The sequence below is a fragment of the Mytilus galloprovincialis genome, chromosome 11, assembly GCF_965363235.1.
Source record: "Mytilus galloprovincialis chromosome 11, xbMytGall1.hap1.1, whole genome shotgun sequence".
Lineage (NCBI taxonomy): Eukaryota > Metazoa > Mollusca > Bivalvia > Mytilida > Mytilidae > Mytilus > Mytilus galloprovincialis.
This window is the reverse complement of record NC_134848.1, coordinates 39972056-39994908: the sequence shown is the minus strand read 5'-3', so window position 1 is coordinate 39994908 and position 22853 is coordinate 39972056. Positions and strand designations below refer to the sequence as shown.

The 22853-nt window shown below is 31.7% G+C and overlaps 1 protein-coding gene across 1 annotated transcript; it reads right to left on the bottom strand.

Moving 5' to 3' along the window:
• Window positions 1-1261: 1261 nt before the first annotated feature.
• Window positions 1262-21932, bottom strand: LOC143052167 (calpain-5-like). The gene is made up of 12 exons (XM_076225125.1): window positions 21833-21932; window positions 19902-20204; window positions 16173-16384; window positions 14498-14687; window positions 12771-12949; window positions 11616-11690; window positions 8627-8777; window positions 7608-7730; window positions 5924-6120; window positions 5113-5234; window positions 3479-3639; window positions 1262-1544 (listed from the first exon to the last, which is right to left on the bottom strand). Exons 2-12 carry the CDS (start codon window positions 20187-20189, stop codon window positions 1362-1364), a joined length of 1881 nt encoding a protein of 626 aa, XP_076081240.1. The 5' UTR covers window positions 20190-20204; window positions 21833-21932; the 3' UTR covers window positions 1262-1361.
• Window positions 21933-22853: the final 921 nt, after the last annotated feature.

The following is a 22853-nucleotide window of genomic DNA, read 5'->3' as shown; positions in this document are numbered from 1 at the left end:
TTGGCAATAGAGTTATATTAGTTATCGAGGGCAGTCAGTTTTTTTGTCAAATGATCCAATTTAGTCTCAAGATGGCTAATTTTTGAATTAAATAGTTCCTTTTGGAATTTGGTTTCAAGTTCTAGGGCCTTACAGCAACTATCTTCGCTCCTTTTATATCTGAATGCATTGTACTGGTTATGAAATGATGTCTTCTTGTTTGTAAAATCTGCATTATAACGAATGGTAAATGTTTTGAACATGTATATTATTCAAATATCACTAATATGAAAAATAATGACTAGTATTGCATTTTTTGATATAATGCTATGCACATGTTACAGTTATTTTAATGCTTGCATTTAAGAAGATCAAACAAATCCCACACAATATTATTTGTGTTTTCATTATTTGAATTTCAAATAAATGTCTTTTAAAGAATTAAAAAAATGTACTCTGGTAAACCGATAATGTATACATTTTTAATAAATAAGAACTAATGTTATTGAAAGTATACAGAAATTCATGCTGATAATTAGATATAAAAATATACTTGTAATGCATCTATCAATAACGCCCTTCAATCATTCTCAACAATACAAAAAAAATATATGTTGATATCCGACAATATACTCAATGTTTTGAAATCTAATACATTCTGTGTTATTATAAGTTATCTACGTTCATATCCGTAGATATAGATATTTTAATACCCTGAAGTACCCCAGTACACCCTGAGGCGTAGCCGAAGGGTGTACAGGGTACTGAAGGGTGTTAAAATATCAATATCTACGGATATGAACGTAGATAACGAATTTATCCCCGGTCTTAGTCCAAATTGGACGAGTTTTATGGAAATTCGGGTACAAAGTGTAACGTGAAAACAACGTTTTTTTTATTATCTAAAAAAGTTTTATTGAACATGTTGAAATTTGGAAATTTTACATATTTTTTACGGGGTGTAGGGTACTACCTTTGGTAGAACCCTACAGGTAATCAAATATAAGACGTTTTTAATACGGTGACAGAGAAACTGGATTGTATCAAATTTGGCGCTCAATGTTGTGAGAGTTACGTCATAGATGGTTGGACGTCAACGTGGGTCATTTGCATAACTAGGTCAGTAGTCCCATTCCTTGAAAATGTGTCAGTCAAATTATTTTTTTTAATGTTATAAAGGACACTGTCGGGTGCAATATTTCTGATATACCAAATGTATATGGCGGGAAAATTACACAAGAAAAATATAATCAACGTGTGGTTTATTAAACTGGTCAAAACATTGCGTATAGAACTAATACATAAAATATCGCAGCAGTGAGAATATTTTCCATGCTGCCTTTTTGAAACAGAAAGTCGAAACGCTGATATGAATACAAAGTTTACAAAAAATGAAGATCGTGACTTGATTGGACAAAAACATGAATGTATCCTGGTTTCTGGGTGTATTTCTCTTTCTTTCTTCCAAACACGTCACATTTGACAGATTTTCCTTCTTCACCACCATTATCGGTTACTCTTGCTTGACAACAAAAATCGTCTATTATCTTATTGCTATTGAATACCTGAAAGAAGATTTGTATATAGTTATCAAAGGTACCAGGATTATAATTTAGGTCAGCAGACGCGCGTTTCGTCTACATAAGACTCATCAGTGACGCTCATATCAAAATATTTATAAAGCCAAACAAGTACAAAGTTGAAGAGCATTGAGGATCCAAAATTCCAAAAAAATGTGCCAAATACGGCTAAGCTAATCTATGCCTGGGATAAGAAAATCCTTAGTTTTTTTTAAAAATTCAAAGTTTTGTAAACAGGAAATTTATAAAAATGACCACATTATTGATAGTATATTTGAATTACAAAACGTATACTCCTCGTATCGTAAATAAAGGTAACAGTAGTATACCGTTGTTCGAAATTCATAAATCGATTGAGAAAAGAAAAAAAATCCGGGTTACAAACTAAAACTGAGGGAAACGTACATAGAAGGAGAACTACGACACAACAGAAAAACAACAATAAATGTAACACACTCAGAAACGAGCTATAATATAACAATGGCCATTTTCCTGACTTGGTACGGGACATTTTAAGAACAAAATGGTGGGTTGAACCTGGTTTTGTGGCATGCCGAAGCTCCCACTTTTATGGCAATGTTAAATATAACATTAAAATAACAACATTACATGACAGGACTACAATACAAATAAATGGGAGAACATATAGGACAGAGAACCACACGAAAAATAGCTAACAAAAGGTACCATGTTTAAAATTTAATCATAAAAAGGTCGATATATAATGATAATAACGTCCTTATTTTTTTTGTCTCGCTAATGTATCAATTTTTTCTCCTTAACCGCTGTACAGAGTTGTTTTTTAAACTTTTTTCAAGCATTTTGTGAAGTTTTTATTTAGTCGTCATATTTTCTATTTTCATTCACACGAATTAGGAGTTCACTTTTGCACGACATAGATGTCATTATAGCTTTATACTTCAAATGCATACACATCTTATTTCTTCGACTTGTTTCAAGTTTTGTTTCATTTTCGTAGCAACGAATTTTCGTTAATGTCTCAATTCGTATTTTTTACTAAATAGATATAGGAAGATGTGAGTGCAATGAGACAACTCTCCATCCAAGTCACAATTTATAAAAGTAAACCATTATAGGTCAAGGTACGGTCTTCACCACGGAGCCTTGGCTCACACCAAACAGCAAGCTATAAACAACCACCAAAGTTCTAACTAGTGTAAAACCATTCAAAATCAATGGTATAATCTACTAGTATATAAAAAAACGAGAAACGTGAAACACTTATTGACCACATCAAACACTTGACATCAACAAACGACAACTACTTAAGACTGCATAATTATTATATTATAAAAAATGTGCACTTCGCTGAAAATTTAAATTCGCGGCACACTGTGTGTTTTTCTATTTCATATTTAACGCAATATATATCAATGACGATCGTCAGTAATTTTTTAAATAGTTTTAACTTATCAGCGTAAAACACTATTTGTGAAACCAAAATGAGGAGTTTTCGGACAAAAAGTCATATTAAACACACGACATGCATCAGACAAGATCCACGTTAGCACACAATTAGGAATTATAAGTGTAGAGAAGAGATAGTGAGTCTTTTGACCTTGATCTTAAAATCAACATCTCAAAATTAATATTCGTGAAATACACAAAATTGCATATAGACGTCACGATTATCCTTCATTAAGTTTGATTAAAGATTCAAAATACATCAAATGTTAGTTAAACACGTGACATGCAACAGATAAGATAAACGTTGGCACACAATTAGGAATTATAAGTGTAGAGAAGAGATAGTGAGTCTTTTGACCTTGATCTTAAAATCAACATCTCAAAATTCATATCCATGAATTACAAACCATTGTAAGTGCACATGAACGTTACGATTATTCTTCAGAAAGTTTGATTTTAGATTCCAAATACACCAAATATAACGAACATACCTCCATAATAATAGGATGATGCGTCTTTTTACGATAAAAGGTAACTTTAATTTGTTCAAAGTCGGATTTAGTTTCCCATTCATTTTTCTCGTTTAGCTCTAATGGAATTCTGGATACAACCTTCTCCCCTTCACATTGTATCACAATTTTTGGAGTAAAACCTGTAATAAAATTTGTGTACAAAATCTTATAAAAGAGTGAGTTTCGATGTATATTGATATAACGAAAGGGTAGATCTACATACTATAAATATTTTATATTGCACGCGCATCTTAAATTGTTTCAAATTTTAGAGGTTAGAGTTCATTTTTTTACATAGATTTATAGTATTTCTGGTGATGGATACCGTCCTTTAAATGCTTCCGCCTTCTTTCTCAACCTTTTATCATGTAAACATTGGTGATACGTGTGATAGTCAATACACATTTAAATTCCTTATCAAGTGTTGTCCTGTTTTAATCCTGGTGCAACACGACTGGAAATATATATTTGTTCCCTTCTCTAAAGTAGGACATTCTAGTACTCAACTTAAGGGGGTAGACCTTGGTTCAGGGAGATAACTCTTTAAATCAGTTAAGCGTTTGTTAAAGGCAAGTTCATCAATGTATTTTAAGCATTTACCTGAAACAGATTGAAAATAATCTATGTAACCTAGAAGCTTAGAATATATTTTTGAAAATGGTTGACACAAACGTACTGATGATTTTAAGAGTTATTTCCCTCAACCTAGGTCTACCTCCTTAAAGAAGCAAAAGTAAGGTTACAAATGTTTTGTTTAGTTTTCTATACACGACAAAATTATTGCAAAAAAAAATTAGTTCCTCCTATTTTGTACCGATAGTAAGGTGACCTGTCGAAAATTGTATACTATGGATTTCAAGTCAAAAATCATAAAACAAAATTGTGTTAACGATAGAATCAATTAAATTGATCCCATTATGTTTTCCTATAATTAAAAGCGTCTGTAGTAAAGTCGTGGTAAATTTGCATAGTCTTTAAAGTTCTTTAACCATCATAGATCAGCAAATGTATTTTTATCGAAAAAAAATATTTCTTTTTTTAGTTAATGTCAAATGGCCTCACTTAATAGAATTTGATCGTACCTATCCAATTACACGAACAGCAGAGTGTGCATATTTTCAATTGCATTATTTAAACATTTATAACATTTGAAGAAAGTTCTTTTTTTCATAGAACAAGTTTTCTTTTCAGTTTATGTCAAATGTCCTCACTTGATAGAATTTGACCGTTCCTACAAAAATACATAAACAGCAGCTTGTGAATATTTTTAACTGTATTATTAAAATGTTTATAATATATGAAGAATAATGTTTCATGATATTGTGACAATTAATGGCAATTTTGTACAGCAATAATAGAATTGAAAAGGTGGGAATAGGAAAGGTTTCCATAATAAAATTCAGATACCTTAATCTTAATGTTAAAATAAATTGTAACTTAATATAAATGACAACACTTGTTAAAACCCTGATCGTAACATTTTTAATTGTGTCAATCATAATTTATTCGTATCACTAGATAACACATTACGGTTGAATTATTTGTAATTGATAACATTCCGAAAACAATTTCCACTTATTTAATATAATCTTTAAATAAATTATGTTTCATACTTTCGTCCGTTGATCCTTGTGGTTTTTCAATCTTTTCTACATTCATCACGACTAATGTCGTAACCATGGATGGCAAACTTAAACATGGCCATATTGTCGAAGGTCCCTCTTCAGTAAGTTCCCTATGAATATGCCAACATGACATAATAAGTACAATTAAGTTAAATAGACAACAGTACCTTCGTGACAAGACATGATACCGATAATAGGATTTGAAAATATGAATTTCAACCGAGAAATTTCCATGTTTTGTTCCGTTAAATCGTCAAGATAAGAAACGTATATCTTTTTACTTCAATTTTGTTATATTCAATAGGTATCGTATGTTTTTTGTTTATAAAATGTTCAAGGTGTACATCCCTCAAAGGTCTTGACAAACGTCTTTGTGTTAGACTTTACTCTTCTTAAATGAAACTTTATTTTGTTCTTAATTATCTGTCTTGTATAGCTTTTGGTTAAATAAATTCTGGTTAACATTTTACAATCTATTATACTATATTTTTATAAAACCTTTTCTGGCATAATACGTCACTTAAACGCCAAAACAAATCGAGTAGAGGTTTTCACCATCCCCTTAGAATATATAAAAGCGTAACGTCACAAAAAAGGCAATGCTCAATTTTATATACATGTAAATCACAAAGACAATATACACAAAACCCAATACACAGATTTTCGATATTGGATAAAAAAAATCTTTAGAATCTTATATCAGGTATATTACTTTATGATTTTTCATTCAGAAATGTTAAAACCATTTTAAATTCAATGCACAAACAATAAAAACAATTCATCCATGTTTGATATATACCTAACACTAGCTTTACCGTGGGTATATAGTCGCAAAAGAAATGGACCATGTTCTTTCTGGTCTTTTGTACATGGAATGATTACATATCTGCCACTGGACAACACTTGTTTTCCAAACACGCTCCGAGTTTTGATCATGTCGGGTTTTTCAATTAGTTTACCCGGTACGTGTAATCTGTACAATCTGTTTTCTGCAACCTGTATTTAAAATATAAAAAAAAACAAGAATGTGTCCCTAGTACACGGATGCCCCATCCGCACTATAAATTTCTATGTTCAGTGGACCGTCAAAATGAATTAAAAACTCTGATTCGGCATTAAAATTAGAAAGACCATATCATAAGGAACATGTGTAATAAGTTTCAAGATGATTGGACGTCAACTTCATCAAAAACTACCTCGACCAAATATTTTAACGTGAAGCGGGATAGACGGACGAACGGACGCACAGACCATAATGAAAACATAATGCCCGTAACTGGGGCATAAAAAACAACAAAGCTTTGTATTTCTGAAAACATTATCCTGAATCCAAATGAAAGAAGAGGTTTAATGCATTCAAATATTTGGATGACATGATTGTAGGTTCATGTACCAACTATTTTTTTATAAATATTTTTCATAAGTAACCAGTAAAATGATTTTTTGACTACCCCTTAAAATGTCTATTAAGCAAACTAAAGGGAAAAAAGGAAAATTGAAAACTAAAGAACAACAACAAGTTAATCTTTCCAATTTCAAATCCACATTTCTTTTAGAAAGTAAAAGCCAGCGTTAATAAATAAAGGAAAATTAAGAATATGACATGAATAAAACACTTGATATACCAAGTCCGGAATAGGATAGTTTTTTCCATCTATTTAAATACGGTATTGTTGCTATTTTACATATAAGTATAACCGGTGAATTTTTGGTCCTCGTCAATCTTCTACTTTGTAGTTGTTATGGCTTTCGAACTTTTTGCATCCGAGCATAGTTTTGTGTGGACGTAGCACGCGTCTGGCGTATAAAAATATCTTTTTAACCTGTTACCTTTTGATGGCTATTATTCGTTTGTTTCTCTGTCTTATATTTTCTTCAATTTATCTGTTTATTTATTGTAACCCTGTCGTGTAATATTGTCATTTTAATGTTATAATTAACACTGCCATTAAAGCGGGAAGTTTGGCATGCCACAAAACCAGGTTCAACCCACAATTTTTTCATGAAATGCCCTGTACCAAGTCAGGAAAATGGCCATTGTTACATTATAGTACGTTTCTGTGTGTGCTACATTTCGGTGTTGTGTCTCTGTTGTGTCGAAGTTCTCTTATTTTTGATACGTTTCCCTCAGTTTTAGTTTGTAACCCGGATTTGTTTTTTCTCAATCGATTTATGAATTTTGAACAGCGGTATACTACTATTGCCTTTATTTATTTCCTAATGATTGTTACTATCATTGTAAGGAAAACACATGCATGATCTATATCTTCGGACAGAAAGTATAATTTTTGCAGGTTTCGGATAAATATGAAGGGTACTCTACCCTACTTTTGATTTTTTTATGATTTAACAAATCTTACTTTTTGCGGAAAAAAGAATCAACAAACGCGTCAATGCGAGACATAACAATGATACACAGGAGAAGTAGCTTGAGATAATTTAAAAAAAAAATAAGACTAAAACTAAAATAACATTAATTATACCTTCATAATTGAATATCCAATTGTATTTAGCGTTCTTCCGGTATGCGATTTAATAGGTTGTATATCATGCTGCTCTAAGGACACGTGGAGTTCATCTTCGTCTTTTTGTATTTCAATAATAAACTAAACAAACGTATATGTATGAAATGTTATGTAAGAATTTCAATTGAAAGACCTATGAACATTTGGCGATTACAGTGCAAGACAATGATTAAGGTGGTACATACTTAAATATTTTGCTCGTTTAATTTTCATAAAATTTTCACAAAATGTTTACTTTGACCATATTTTAAAAAAAAAAATTTCAAAAAAAAATAGAACCACACACTTGAACGGAAAATTTTCGTTGGATACATAGCCGTTTGACACCAATTTCGATCATTGATATGCTTAATATTTCTTGAACAATAGAATGTATTTAAAACGTTCAGTTGATTTTTACCGAGATACCTTCCTATAGTGTTATATACCACCTTAAACATGACGATTGAAATAGGTAGTAAATATAAGTGAAGGGTGTGATAGTTCAAATATTCGATATCATGTACTTTATGAACAGTTTCGATTTATTTTCTTGCTAATAAAAAAAATGATACTATTATTCACTCTAAATATTTTCATTAAAGACTTGATAAAAATGGTATATATGTAGCAGAAACGAAGGATCGTTTTTTTTTTATGGACGATTTTGTTTGTTTATCTGATATTATCTTTATGGCAATACATTAGCTCTATCCTAGTAGCATGTTCCCAATTTTCACCATAAAAACTTTTAATTCTTTAGTTGTCCCTGTATATAAAACATAGGTCTTGAATAAATGCGACAGTTGACTTATCAGCATCAAAACCGTAAGCATCTCTGATGCGACCTCGTTTTTCGGCTCACGTGCGATTGAAAATGTCTGATGTACGTTGAAATGAAATGCATGTTTTCCCAGATGACCTGAAATCTCGAACGAAAGATGTTAGAAATATTGCATTCTAGCTAGTCCTTTTGACAAAAATTCTACTAAACGTACCTGTCGATTGCTTAGGAACGACTGTGATGTATAGTCACAACCCCCAGAACGACCTGTCCACTCAGAATGCAGTATAAACTCGCTGGATGGCTTCACAATATGGCATATATCAACATTTGTTAAATGGTTTAAAAAATCATCAAACACCATCCTGTTAAAAAATAATTGTTTTATAGATGATTTTGAAAAGTGCATAAGTGAACATGATGTATACATAAAGATGATATCGTAATTCAAATTCTAAAATTAAATGATAATATTCAAAAGAGGTCAGTTACGCCGTTCGTTCTGTTAGTCAATTCAATTGATGCTATCTGTAATACTAGAACTATATTTATGCGTTGATTTTTTACTTCCAACAATAGAAAACACATTTTGATTTGAAACAGTTATTTTGATCTAAACACTGCTATAAAGAATGACCAATAAGTCATTAAGTCAATTCTAGTCTTTCAATCAACTTTCAGACTTCTCTACCGTGGTAAAATCACTCCCGTAAAAAACTTCCCATTTATTCAATTATTTTTATTCTAATCGTGGTATGACACAAACATTTAAACAGAGATCAGACTATTATAATGGTATGCAATAAAGTTCTAAGATCGTACAATCATGTTGCTAGTATGTTTAAACAAGGCTAATCGTATAGACCAACAAATAATTGATTGTGACTAGTACAGTTATGTATCGATTTCAGCCGTTTTTTCTCTTGATTCTGTTGAGGTCCAGATTTGTTGTTAACGAGTAAACGCGCCAACCAAACTAAAGCCATAATTTAACTTAGCTGTATTTGGCAACATCTTTAGAAACTTTTTGTCGTCAATGCTCTTCAACTTCGTACTCTATTTAGCCTTTTACACATTTCTTGATTCGAGCGTCACTGGTGAGTCTTTTGTAGACGAAACGCGCGTTTGGCGTAAATATTAAATTTTAATCCTGGTATCTATGATGAGTTTTTTTGCAACCACTGGGTCGATGTCATTGCTGGTGGAGATGTATTTCCCCGAGGGTAACCCCAGCCCAGTAGTCAGCACTTCTGTGTTGACTTGAGTTATCATTGATATGTTCATAATTGGAAATTAACAGTTAACAAAACTTTGAATTTTTGAAATACTAAGGCTTTTCTACCTCAAGAATAAATTACCGTAGCTGTATTTGGCAAAACTTTTAGGAATGTTTGGTTCTCAATGCCCTTCAACTCGTACTCTATTTGGCCTTTTAAACATTTTTTTATTCGAGCGTCACTGATGAGTCATTTGGAGACGCAACGCGTGTGTGGCGTAAATATTAAATTTTAATCCTGGTATCCATGATGAGTTTATTTGCAACCACTGGGTCGAGGCCACTGCTGTTGGAGATTTATTTCCCCAAGAGTATCACCAGCCCAGTTGTCAGCACTTCTGTGTTGACTTGAGTTATCGTTGATATGTTCATAATTATAAATCAACTGTTAACACAACTCTGAAATTTTGAAAACTAAGGCTTTTCTACCTCAGGAAAAGATTACATTAGCTGTATTTGGCAAAACTTTTAGGAATGTTTGGTCCTCAATGCTCTTCAACTTCGTGCTCTATTTGGCCTTTTAAACATTTTTTGATTCGGGCGTCAATGATGAGTCTTTTGTAGACGAAACGCTCGTCTGGTGTAAATATTAAATTTTGATACTGGTATCTATGATGAGTTTATTTGCAACCAATGGGTTGATGCCACTGCTGTTGGAGATTTATTTCCCCGAGAGTATCACAAGCCCAGTAGTCAGCCCTTCTGTGCTGACTTGAGTTATCGTTGATATGTTCATAATTATAATTTAACTGTTAACACAACTTTGAAATTTTGAAAACTAAGGCTTTTCTACCTCAGGAGAAGATTACCTTAGCTGTATTTTGCAAAACTTTTAGGAATGTTTGGTCCCCAATGCTCTTGAACTTCGTGCTCTATTTGGCCTTTTAAACATTTTTTTATTCGGGCGTCACTGATGAGTCTCTTGTAGACGAAACGCGCGTCTGGCGTAAATATTAAATGTTAACCCTGGTATCTATGATGAGTTTATTTGTTTAGCAAAACTATGCGGCTTGTTTTAAGGAAGGTGAATATACTTTTAAGTTAAGACAGGGATGTATTTTTACAACACATGTAGAAGAAGTTGCAGAAGACAAGAGAGCAATAAAATAAGGAAAGAGACACTTTGTTAGACAGACGTATCCATAATAATGCAGTATGTTCCCATTTAAAAAAGATTGTTTGAACATGCACCCGAATATAACTGTATCAATAATAAGTTTTCCAGAGGGATCAACGATGTCTGATCCATGCTTCCACCATTCCAAGTAGGCACGGTTACTCCCAACCCGATAGTATAAAACCTAGTACGAAAACAAAAATTGGCTGAGACAAAACGCTATTCCGAGCTGAAAATACACCCCTGTCCAACGTATTCACAGTACGTAATTTCATCAAAGTAAAACTAAAATACAAAAACCTAGCTGCAAAAAGGCGACATACTGGTTCCTATCGTGATATTGCGGATATTTTCTAGATTAAGTGTAATTGAACGGACATCTCATACGAACGCTTTAACCGGATTTTTAATACAGATCGAACTTCTGGTAAAAGTGTTGCCACCGTAATTCCTACCGGTAATAACCTGTCTATTCGTAAAGATTGTTATTTGCTCTCTAGATCTCGGTTATATATGTTTGCGTTTGTATATCTTGTTAATTTGGTTTCAGATTTAGTTTCTAATATACGGATACAGTTATATTTCTGACGACTTAACTAAATATATACAAATTTAGGACGTCAAACCATGTCACCAAATTGGGACACTGACAAATCGTATCAGCCAAAAAAGTCATGACGAGAAAGCTTTTTTGTTTCAGAACATCCAAATAACCAAGATTTGTCGGATAGTGTTATTAAATTTATAATATGTGTTAGTCGATAAAAAAAAGTTAAACTCTATGATTAATAAAAAAAATGTCATTATTACCAAAATTCTCCTTTGTCTTTTGATACTTGCAGTTCAGCTTCCAGTGGTGGTTCAAGTTTTTGCCATTCTTTTGAGCTGGAAAATAATAATAGAACCGAAATATTTTACGCTGCATTCGACATCTACAGTTTTTAAATGAAAATATAATATAACAGTGTAATACCAATTTTCGTAATCATGAAATGACGTTTTTTTTCTTAAACAGTCTCTATTACTAATGCTTAAATACAATATTTGCTGTGTATTTAGTTTCACATAACCAATATCATCTAAAAGCTTTAAAAATAAAACAAAAATGCGCCAATTTGATTTTAAAATAATTCCAAAGGATCTACACAACCCTATTCGATAAACTATTAATTCATTCATATATACATACATCTGGTTTGACAATACATGGATATATACCTTTATGGTTTAGTCTGAATGCTTTACAAAAATGTGTCCCTTTATATGGTTAGTTGTTTAGTTGACATTGACGTTGGAAAAAATAGTTCAGTTTACTAGTATAGTGAAACCTGTTCAAACCGAACCTCTTCGGGACTTAAGATTTTGTTCGGTTTTGACCGATGTTCGGTTTATCAAGTTCAGAACGCACATAATTTGAGATGGTGGTGCTTAAAACTTGTTTACAGGTTTGTACAGATTTTCGGTTTATTCAGGATTCGGTTTAGTCAGGTTTCACTGTATATACTCGGATTGGGTTCAGGTTCATTCATTTCAATCTTTTCATTTTTATTTTCATCATAGATAACAGTAAAATAATTTTGTACGCCAAACTTAGATGTCTACAAAAGGCTCATCTAAAAAAAAGTAAAAAACGCAAAATACAGGTCTAAGTTAAAGAGCATTATGTCACCAAACATGCACAACACAAATTTGTAAAACCAACAAGTTGATTTATGAACAAACCAAGAAACAAAATCAATGTGATATACAGTAATAAAGACAACCTCTAAGAACCTATTGTCCTCTGTCTAAAAAAATACCATACAGATTGTGGTTGGGTTTGACATGTTGGCGTGCACCAGATCATCCTCTAAAATAGGACAGTGAGTACCGTTACCACAAAAGAGCACATCGCCTTCAATTATCAGGTAACGAATATTGGTTTACGTTTGATATATTTTTTAAATTTGAAGAGTAAAATCATACTTTTGAGACCATGGACCATTCCATTCATCCTTTACCCATGGATTAGCCAGTCTAATCATCAATAATTTTCCTTGTCCTTGTGTTTTGTCATTTATTATTTCTTTGACATGAGTTATGCTGTAGCCATGCCCGAGAACAAAGCCTTGTGGCAATTCTTTACCACGCTCCCCAGGTATGCACTGAAATGTACAATAGTGTCTTCGGTTTTTTTTAGAGGTACACAAACATTATGTTCGTTATCCTTAATAATTCAACATGTTTAAAATCGTTATCTTTCCCTCGTTAATGTTAAGCACCAACACTGAAATATGGTATTTCTTTGTTATTTTTTATATTTTATTTTTTGTGATTTGTCATATGATTGATATTTATGAAGGCATAGATAGATGTGTACGATGCCTTTTATATATGCTTTATTTTTAATCTTGGATAAAAAGATCTATCTTTGACTTTACCCTTTCATTCTTATGGAGATGTTGTTTGCCATACCCGAAATTTTAGAAACGATTCGGGTAAACCTTTCTATCCTTTAAACAGACTTATTGTAAAAGGTTATCAATTCAAAACCATTGTTTTATCTTTGAATATTGTTTTATCGTTAACTTATTTATGTTGATTTTGCTAGCAGTAAACTAAATGATAACTCAATATTATTACTAACAAAACACGTATATACATATGCAAATCCATAGCTCTACAATATATCGTTACCTTTATCATGGCATTATACAAGGTCATTTTTTTTTCTTACTGCTTATGACGTCTTTTATCTTAATTGGAAGTTGGATGTGAACTAATTGATAATTTATATCAACGTGCATGTCTAATTTTATTAGTTGTTATTGGTTTTGAACAATTTGTCAGTAGCTGCAACCACTCACAGATCTGTTATTAATATAGTTTTGTTGTTTAGATATACATGTACTCTGCCACGTTTACTCTGTAGTTTTGTTAGCTGTATTTTAACTGATTATATTCTGTGTTCTTATGCAGTACTGTTACACCAATGTCCCGTGTAAGGGGCGGGGTCGGACGCCCGCTAACATATTTAAACTCACCACATTATGTATGTGCCTATCCCATGTCAGGAGCCTGTTTTCAGTTGTTGTCGAGTGATGCTGTGATGTTTGTATTTATACAATGAAGCTTATAATTTATTATACCACATCTTCTTTTTTTATATATATATTTCAACAACGATTGTGTTCATTAATACTCGAAAATAAGGGATCGCTAATGTTTTCAACCGCTTTGTATTTATCCTTTTTCAAATTGTAGTAAAATTGACGTGGTTTTACAGACTGCGTTCAATCGAAACTTTCTTTTAATAAAAAAATAATGTTCTTGCTTTGAAACAGAAACCAGTGAAAGACAAATTAAAGTGTAAATCAAGATTGATTTAGTGATACTTATAATATTTCATTATAAATTAAAACCCTTTTACTTCATTTTACTTTTAGTATGACAATCTATGTTGTATTTCTCTATGTAATTCACGTGGTCTAGTTTGACATACTATTCACAGAATTTAGAAAGAAGTGATTGAATTTTTATAATAATAATCGTCGTCTTAAACGCATAAGGACAGTATGTAATTCCGTGTATTGAATTGAACGATGATATCCTTCACACTGTTCACCAGTTGATGCTTTATAAATTGCCTTCATTTTAATTACAAACAGGCGAATGAATAAGACTTTGAAAGAATAAAAAATGGTCATATTTACCTGAATATAGCAAATCATAAGTGCTTTGTTTTCACAGTCGGCTTTTAATTTCCCAAACAGTGTTACTCGTCTCTTTTCGTCTTTTAGGTTAACATTGCGTAGGTTTATTCTTTCAGCAACGCCACCTGTAAAGTCTACCAATGCATCTATTGCATCCACGTTTGTTAACGACTCGTAGTCACCATACACTCTGTGAATAGAACATGACTTGTTTATTAAATGGTCTCATTGTAAATAAAAAGTTGATTATAGTTGAAAATATCCTTTGCATGTAAATATCGTACCCTAGCGTGTTAAACTAAATATAACAACAAATCAAAAATACAAAACGGAATTGTAGGTTTCATAACGAATCAGAATGGGATACCGCTTGGTTTCAACTCGAGTTATTCAATATCAATAAAATAATAAACGAGATTTCAACGACTATCTTTTGTACTATTGAATCAATCATCAAAAGTTGATATCAAGTGATTTATAATTCATACAAGTTGTTGCAACTTTTTTATCTTATGGTCAACACTCTACGTGTGATAAATAAACAATTATAATAATCGTCGATCTAGTCTTTTCAACATTCCAGTTTGACGTCACATGTCCTGTCCAGGGTCAAACTTTAACATCAAATATTTTGAGATATTATAAAAATTTTTGTTTACTTCAGAATGTTATAAAATTTAACAAAAATAAGATTGTCAGGTGAAAAGTGCGAGTGCTTTATATATATTTGAGAAATTATATATGTAATTAGCATGGACGAATTGTACAACGTCATCATCATGATCATTAATCTAACAAAGCCAATGTAAATGCCTTAATAATTTCTTATAATTTCTTATGATGCTGGATAGTCCATCAAATTAAATGCAAATTTTCCTATCACTTTTTCTTATCGAACTCCGTGCAGTGTGATTTGATTCATGTCAGAATAAAGATAACAACCACAAAATTAAGTCCCTTATTAAATGGCAATTTAAAAAAACCTCAAACACATCAAACGAGTGGAAAACAACTGTTACATTTTTGACTTGGTACAGGCATTTTTTTTTTAAATGGTGAATTCAACCTAGTTTTAACTGTCATACAGGTGATATGTTTAACTAGCTTCATTACAAGGTTAATTCCACCATTTTCTGCATTTTTATATGCCTATAAAAAGTCAGAAATAGGACTGTTGTTGTCCATTCATTTAATGTGTTTGAGCTTTTGATTTTTGCCATTTGATTAGGAACTTTCCGTTTTTGAATTGTCCATCGAGTTCAGTATTTTGTGATTTACTTTTTTCATAGCGTTGCAGGTAACTGATTATCTTGTCCAAATGCATTAACGAAGTTTTTACAATGGTCCTATTTTGCCGAGTGTTCATAGTAGTCAACCTGCTATAATACTGGCCTGTTTTGCCGCGGCTGTGAATTCAGCAACGCAATTCAAAATGTACAAAACAAAAAGTATGTTTAATCACATAAATCCAGCTATTCATATATTTTAAACATTTCAAAATTGTACAAATTATTGTGTAACCCTTCGATTTGAAATAAAATGCTGAATAAAATATGACTATGGCGTGATGAATTGTTCCAAATTGCGTTGCTTTTATTTTAGCATATGCTTAGAAAGGATTGATTCACCAGTTTCATACAATTTTCTCTCATCAAATTTTAAGATTGTTACGTACTTAGCGTAAGCTTTTTCTAGCAAGCCACACCAAAATACTTCACGAGTCTCAGATTGACAGAACAATAACTTGTTATTCTTTGTTGGAAGCTTGTCATCCACTACAATGGTAATAGTTTCTCCAAACCTCCAAAAACAAAACTCAAACACTCCTGCATAGTCTTGCTTCTCCATGACCCCTTTCCATTCTTGTTTCTTCAGATGTGGAATAACCTTCAATAAGTGAATATAATTATATCATATAGAATTATTTGCTGCGTACATTACTTGAATTGTGTATTTGTCAAGTCCTTCTGTCATTGTACATGTAACTTGATATGTTTCTAGTGATATTGTAACGCCTCTGGTCTAGCATTACGTCGCGCATATTTAAATGTGTGTGTGTGTTTACTTGCTTAACACTAGAACCTTGGTAGCAGGCCTTTTTTAACTTTCACTGGTAATCGTGAAACATGCAATGGTAACTTGCAAACCTTGGTAGCTGGACTGAGTAACCTAAGACACTGGTTTCTTATTCATTTCAAGACAAAATATAACAAAAACAGTTATAAGTTTATCAATGACTATTTAATCAGTCATAAATCAATATATATATGTTATAAATAAATATCCCAAAGCAAAAACGGTTCAGAGCCCCCCTTGGGTGTTAATCGTCGTGCGTAAACATGGGAAAGTGGTTTTACTATTTATAGTATTATAGTAAATAATATAGGTCACTTGTCAGGTCGTAAGTTTCATAAAAATCGGAGTTAGCATTAACCTGGTAATGGTTCACAAGTGGTATATGGCTCTGGTAATAATGGTATATCTACATGATCTATTCAAAATGGTCAAGGTAATGTGTGCTGTGCTGTCTAGAATCGTCTGCTACAACCGTTTATATAGTCCGGAAGTCCTCGGACACAGAAAGTGTGTCCGTTACTATAACGATAAGTGTGTCCGTAAAATTAACGTAGCGATTGGTTGTAATTCTAAATATACATAATACCGGGTTCTGGAAACTAGGTTATCTCTGTCCATTCCGATTGGTCCTTAAAACCGGAAGTTCCCACGGCAATAATACGGAACATGGCGCAAAACAAATAGAAATACACAACTGTCGAGGGAAAAGGGGAGATATGGGATTATCAAGAATAACCCTTAGTGGGAACGTACCCTGGTTACAATATAGACCCTTAACGTGATTGAATAAAACAGGTGAGCAAAAGGGACAAGCGATATACAGGTCAAACTAAAGCTGGGATCATGTCAAAGTACCCCCCTGGTCAAACAGTGAGAACGAACCCTGTCCTATCAATATTTCCCATAAACAATAATATAATACATACAATACAATACAATACCTGAAATATAAAGTGTTCATAGGCATAGTCCTTCCGTTCATAATATAACAGTGCAGCTCAGAGTAACGGAACACGAAAATGAAAGTGAAAGTAGAAATGAACTCTCTGAGCAACACAAGAAAAGAATGAAACATGATACATATAAACCTATCATCCTTAACTCCTACCCTTAGGCATAACAATATTCCTTATACATGTATTTGCAAATGACTTCAGGAAGAAATTAATGTAAACAAATATATGAAAACCAATCTGTCTAAACACCATGGTTATTTTTATAACGCTAATTTAAAAGTTCGGTTTTTATCATTTTGTGCAGAACCATTTTAAAATGTATAATTGTGTGTACAAACAAGTTGCCAAGATGCCTTTGCCTTGCTGTAATAAGAGATAGATTACTTTTTACTTGCAGATGAATTTTTGTCCTATTCAACCGTGTTTCAAAAGTTTGAGCATAAACATGTTTTTTTAAATTACTGTCAATCCTAAACAAGTTCATTTCCAGATGAGCATGCTTGATTAAGTAAACGTCAAATACTGAACAATAGACAGAACAGATATTAATTGACTGCAAGCGATGTGACTGAATAATACTTATATTATTGACGAAGTGACGTTCTAAAATTGATTAAATGAGTGAATATGACTCAAAAATACCTTGTACAGTCGTGTTAAACCTAAACTTTCTTAACAGATTACACGGGTAAATAAGCGAAAAACACTCGGTGCGATTGACTATTAAGATATTCTCAATATTTACTCTAAATATATCATTTCAAAATGGAAAAGTCCACAAAATTGGCTAGAAAATGACAAAAGACAATTCATTTTCTATATATAATAAGATAATACACACAGTATAATGCTAAAGTATGGCGTACAAAAAAGGTCAAAAGTAAATTGTTTTGAGTATGCTACATTTAATACAGCAAATACTAATATATAAACTACAGCTTAAGCTAACATTTATGTACCCTATGCTGTAATTAATGTCGCGTAGGCTATACTATAGAGCATAAGCTATTATTTATACAGCATATGCTATAACTAATACAGTCTATGCTTTATCAAATGCAGCCTATGCTGTAATATATAGCATGTGCTTCTTAACCGCTCGGTTAGAAAAATATAGATTACGCTTAAATTGTTGAAATATGTACATAATATACATTTGAGTTATAACAACCCTGAAAGGATCAAAAGTTAATGTAAGTTTAGCTGTATTGTGCCATATGGTTATAAGGTGGGAATACTGTCAATCCCTCTGCTTTCACAAATTAGGACAACGCCAATCAGAACCACATTTTGGTAAGGGTCTGTGAAAATTAAGAGCAGTTGATAGTCGAGTTCAGAGAGTTAATGAAATATTTTTATGTTAATCTTAAAACTATATTTAATGTTACACAATACGAAATTTAATTTTCATCTGTTTTTGTTAATTCTAAATAGATATAGGAAAATGTGGTGTGAGTGCCAATGAGACAAATCCCCATCCAAATAACAATTTTAAAAAAGTAAACCATTATAGGTCAATACATATATTCCAAAACCACAGAAGCAAATAATCATACTATAGCGTTATGACCACTGATCAGCAATATAAAACAATAATTATAAAAAAGATGTTAAAATGAAGAATGAATTCCAAATATAAATTATTTTCTTTTCTGCTATAAATGGAGCTGCCAGGAGAGAAAAAACACTAATTGGAGATACATGTATAGAGGAAATCAAAATATAAATGATAAGATATTACACAAATGATTGTACAACAATTAATGTTGCTTTTGTTATGCAAGAATTTCTTGAGGAGAATGTTTAAATATGAATTCTTTTTAAACATGTTAAAAGAAAATACCAATTTTTTTTTTTCAAACTGCAAAAATGAAAAAAAATCTACCTGATGTAAAACACCATATTGTCGTTTTTACAATTATAATTCTAGAAATTCCCGATACGGATTATCTAGACTGACCAACTGATCTTTTTGTGTACAGAAGGTTTGATTTTCATTTGGCTTTGCATCAAACTCATTGACTTATGTTTATATGCTGCATTGGTAATTCATTGTAATATGCTTTTATCAAAATAGTTAAAACCCGATATTTGAACTTTATATGATTAAGTATAATTTGATCTTCTGCATACCACTTATTATTCAACATTTGCTGTTTTTAATTGCATTATATATTTATTTTTACTATTAAGAACCGGATTGTATCGTTAATTCATTCCATAATACAAGTTTTATTCAAATAGCATTATGTGAACAATGTTTGTATGATGTGTTATGGTTTTTATAACTTTTTGTACACGATAATGGAGAATAAATTTTAGGTATTTTCTCTTATTCATTTGTTAATAATCCTACCGATTATTTAACACACCTTATTAACCCTTTCCCTTTTCGATATAAGTGCACCAATGGCTGTCACAAACCACATATTTCCAAATTGCCCTTCGCGTAAATCATAAGGGCTGAAGTCTTCTATAAGCTTTGGCGATCTGCATAAATCCATCGGCCTTTTCCATTCAATATCATCGTCAATTTTACTAAAGAATATTGATTTGTTATTTGGACGGAATTCAGTATCACTAAAAAGGTCTCCTTTCTTTAAGCATGTTTTTTTAATGGATTCATAATCCTGTTTCTTGTACGTAACTTTTCGGTCCATCGTAAAATCCAACACCTGTAAAAAAAAATATTGATCAGCTTGCAAACAGAAATATATCGATATGATATTATGGTTTTCAATGAATGAAGGTTGAATGAGTTTACAGAATTGAAATTAAGAGCAGATAAAAAAAAGAGAACAATGAACAAAACTTAAGAATAGAAATTAATGGGATGTTAAATTATAAATAATAGAAAACACTTTTGACTACATAATACACATAATATTAGATTGGCCTTAAACTTTAAAGACAGTTTTCACGAAGAACCCCTAATCAACATCCGCACGATTAGAACAATAAATAATCATTGTCTAACTAATACTCATGATTTTTGTAACTTGGATAGACTCATAATGAGGAATTCCTTGCAGAATCTAGTCTACCATATAACACATTATGACAGTTTTACCTTAGAACAAATTCTGGCAGTGCTTTCCCTAAAACAGTTTTAAAATATAAAAATGTTGCCTATTTGGTTGTATCTATTAATCGAATTTACGTCATTTAGAAATGTTCAACCCTACAACAGATTCCAAAATTCAACACAATAATATATTCTGACATTTATGCACTATGAAATATCAAAATAGTTTTACCCGGAGCCTTGTTCTGTCAGTCGTAATCGGAAACTGATTCTAATAAAAAATTTCGGAAAGTCCGTAATCAAATGGCAGAATCAAATGCGCAAACACTTGACACGAATGAATAACAACTGTCATATTCCTGATATGGTACATGCATTTTTATTATTTAGAATATGATAGATAAAACCTGGTTTTATAGCTAGCTTAACCTCTAGTTTGTATGACGGTCGCACTGAATTCACTTTCATTGACAACGATGTATTACCAAAACAAACACACATAATAGGTAAAAATTTCAAACATAGGGGTAGAGCAGTTTGTAATAATCTTAATCTTATGAATGAATGGTCCTACATACAATTAACCAGATAAAGTTTAATATAAAAAAGAAGATGTGGTATCATTGCCAATGAGACAAATCTCCACAAGATACCATAATGACACAGTAATTAACAATTATAGGTCACCTTACGGTCTTCAACAATGAACAAAGCCCATTCCGCATAGTTAGTTATAAAAGGCCCCGAAACGATAATGTAAAACAATTCATACGAGAAAATTAACGGCCTTATTTATTTAAAAAAATTAATAAAAAACAAATACGTAACACATAAAAAAACGACAACCACTGGATTACAGGCTCCTGATTTGGGACAGGTACATACAAACATAATATGGCCGGGTTAAACATAGTTGAGCGATCCCAACCCTCCCCTTACCTGGGACAGTGGTATTACAGTACAACACAAGAATTTCATAACAGAACAATTATAGAAAGGTTTGATTTAAATCGTCTGATTACCAAAGTGATTGTACGCTAAGAAACTGATTGTACATCAGCAGAGGTATCGTACGAAAATGTTATATAAGTTGAACGTCATTGAATCAGTGGTATGGCAATGTTAAAAAAAAGTTCATAACCTCTTTCGTGTTCATTCTGAAAACGTTTAATACCATGCAATGATATAACTGACATATTCTATTTAAACCAATGAAATCACTTCAAGTTCACTTTTTATCTAATGAAATCAAATAACCTGCCATCAAATTTTAATTACCTGAATTTAGAAGCATATATCTCAAAGACACACATATAAATATGGATTGTTTTAGAATCATAGACGGTTGTCAATTGAATTTTGTGTTCAATATTGTATTGTATATAAAATAGTTTAAATCGCCGGTAGTTATCGAATATAGCGACTGTTTTGTGTTGTTTTTTGTAGATGAAATATATTCATATCACCATTTGGTCTCGTAAATATGTACAAAGGATATATTTCTGTTATCTTAAACTATCATTACAACTGATTAATACTTGATCAAGCGTTGACTGTATAATTTAACTACAGAGTGTTATATATATTTAAACTGCATTTAAAAAAACCCATTTAAACACCTCTATCAGATTATATAGACAATTTGATTATATAGTGTTCTAAAGAATAACGTTATAAAAATGAGGTTTAAAATTGGGCTTACATACGTTTATTCTTTATATACTAGTAGTAAGTATGTCCAGTTAAGGTAGCACAATACAAAGATTTTTCATCCCCAATCAGACATCTTTAAACTGGTGTAATTCCACTCATCTTTCTTTAAATTTTATAAATGAGGTACCAAAAGAAAGAAGAAGGACCAATCTTTCAAATTGTGATAATTTCATTATGACATAATTATTACATCATTAATTGTTATGTAATTAGTTGCCATATTGTGATGTCTATACTTGAATGAATTTAGCTTTTTTGTTATTCATAGCATCCCAAAATATTTTATAGATTCTTGCACAACACAGTTTGACCTCCAAAACTGTGTCTCAGATTTTTCCTATTGTATTTCATTCTCTCATAAATCTTCAATGAAGTTTGCAACATCAATTCATAAGAGACCACTAAATTCAATTGGGTATAAAAATTGTTCAATTGATGTTTTTGGAAATCTGAGACACAGTTTTGGAGGTCAAGCTGTGTTGTACAAGAATATATAAAATATTTTGGGATGCTATGAAGAACAAAGAAGCTAAATTCATTCAAGTGTGGACATCACAATATAGCAACTCATTACATAATAATTAAT

Bases quoted from the DNA above. Each gene is read 5' to 3' on its own strand.
- LOC143052167 (XM_076225125.1), bottom strand. From the start codon at position 20,189: ATGGACCGAAAAGTTACGTACAAGAAACAGGATTATGAATCCATTAAA. The intron at 8,778-11,615 runs GTAATAATGACA...ATTTTTTAACAG, and splicing joins AAAGACAAAGGAGAATTTTG to GATGGTGTTTGATGATTTTT. The intron at 6,121-7,607 runs GTATAATTAATG...TTTTAAATACAG, and splicing joins TTGGATATTCAATTATGAAG to GTTGCAGAAAACAGATTGTA.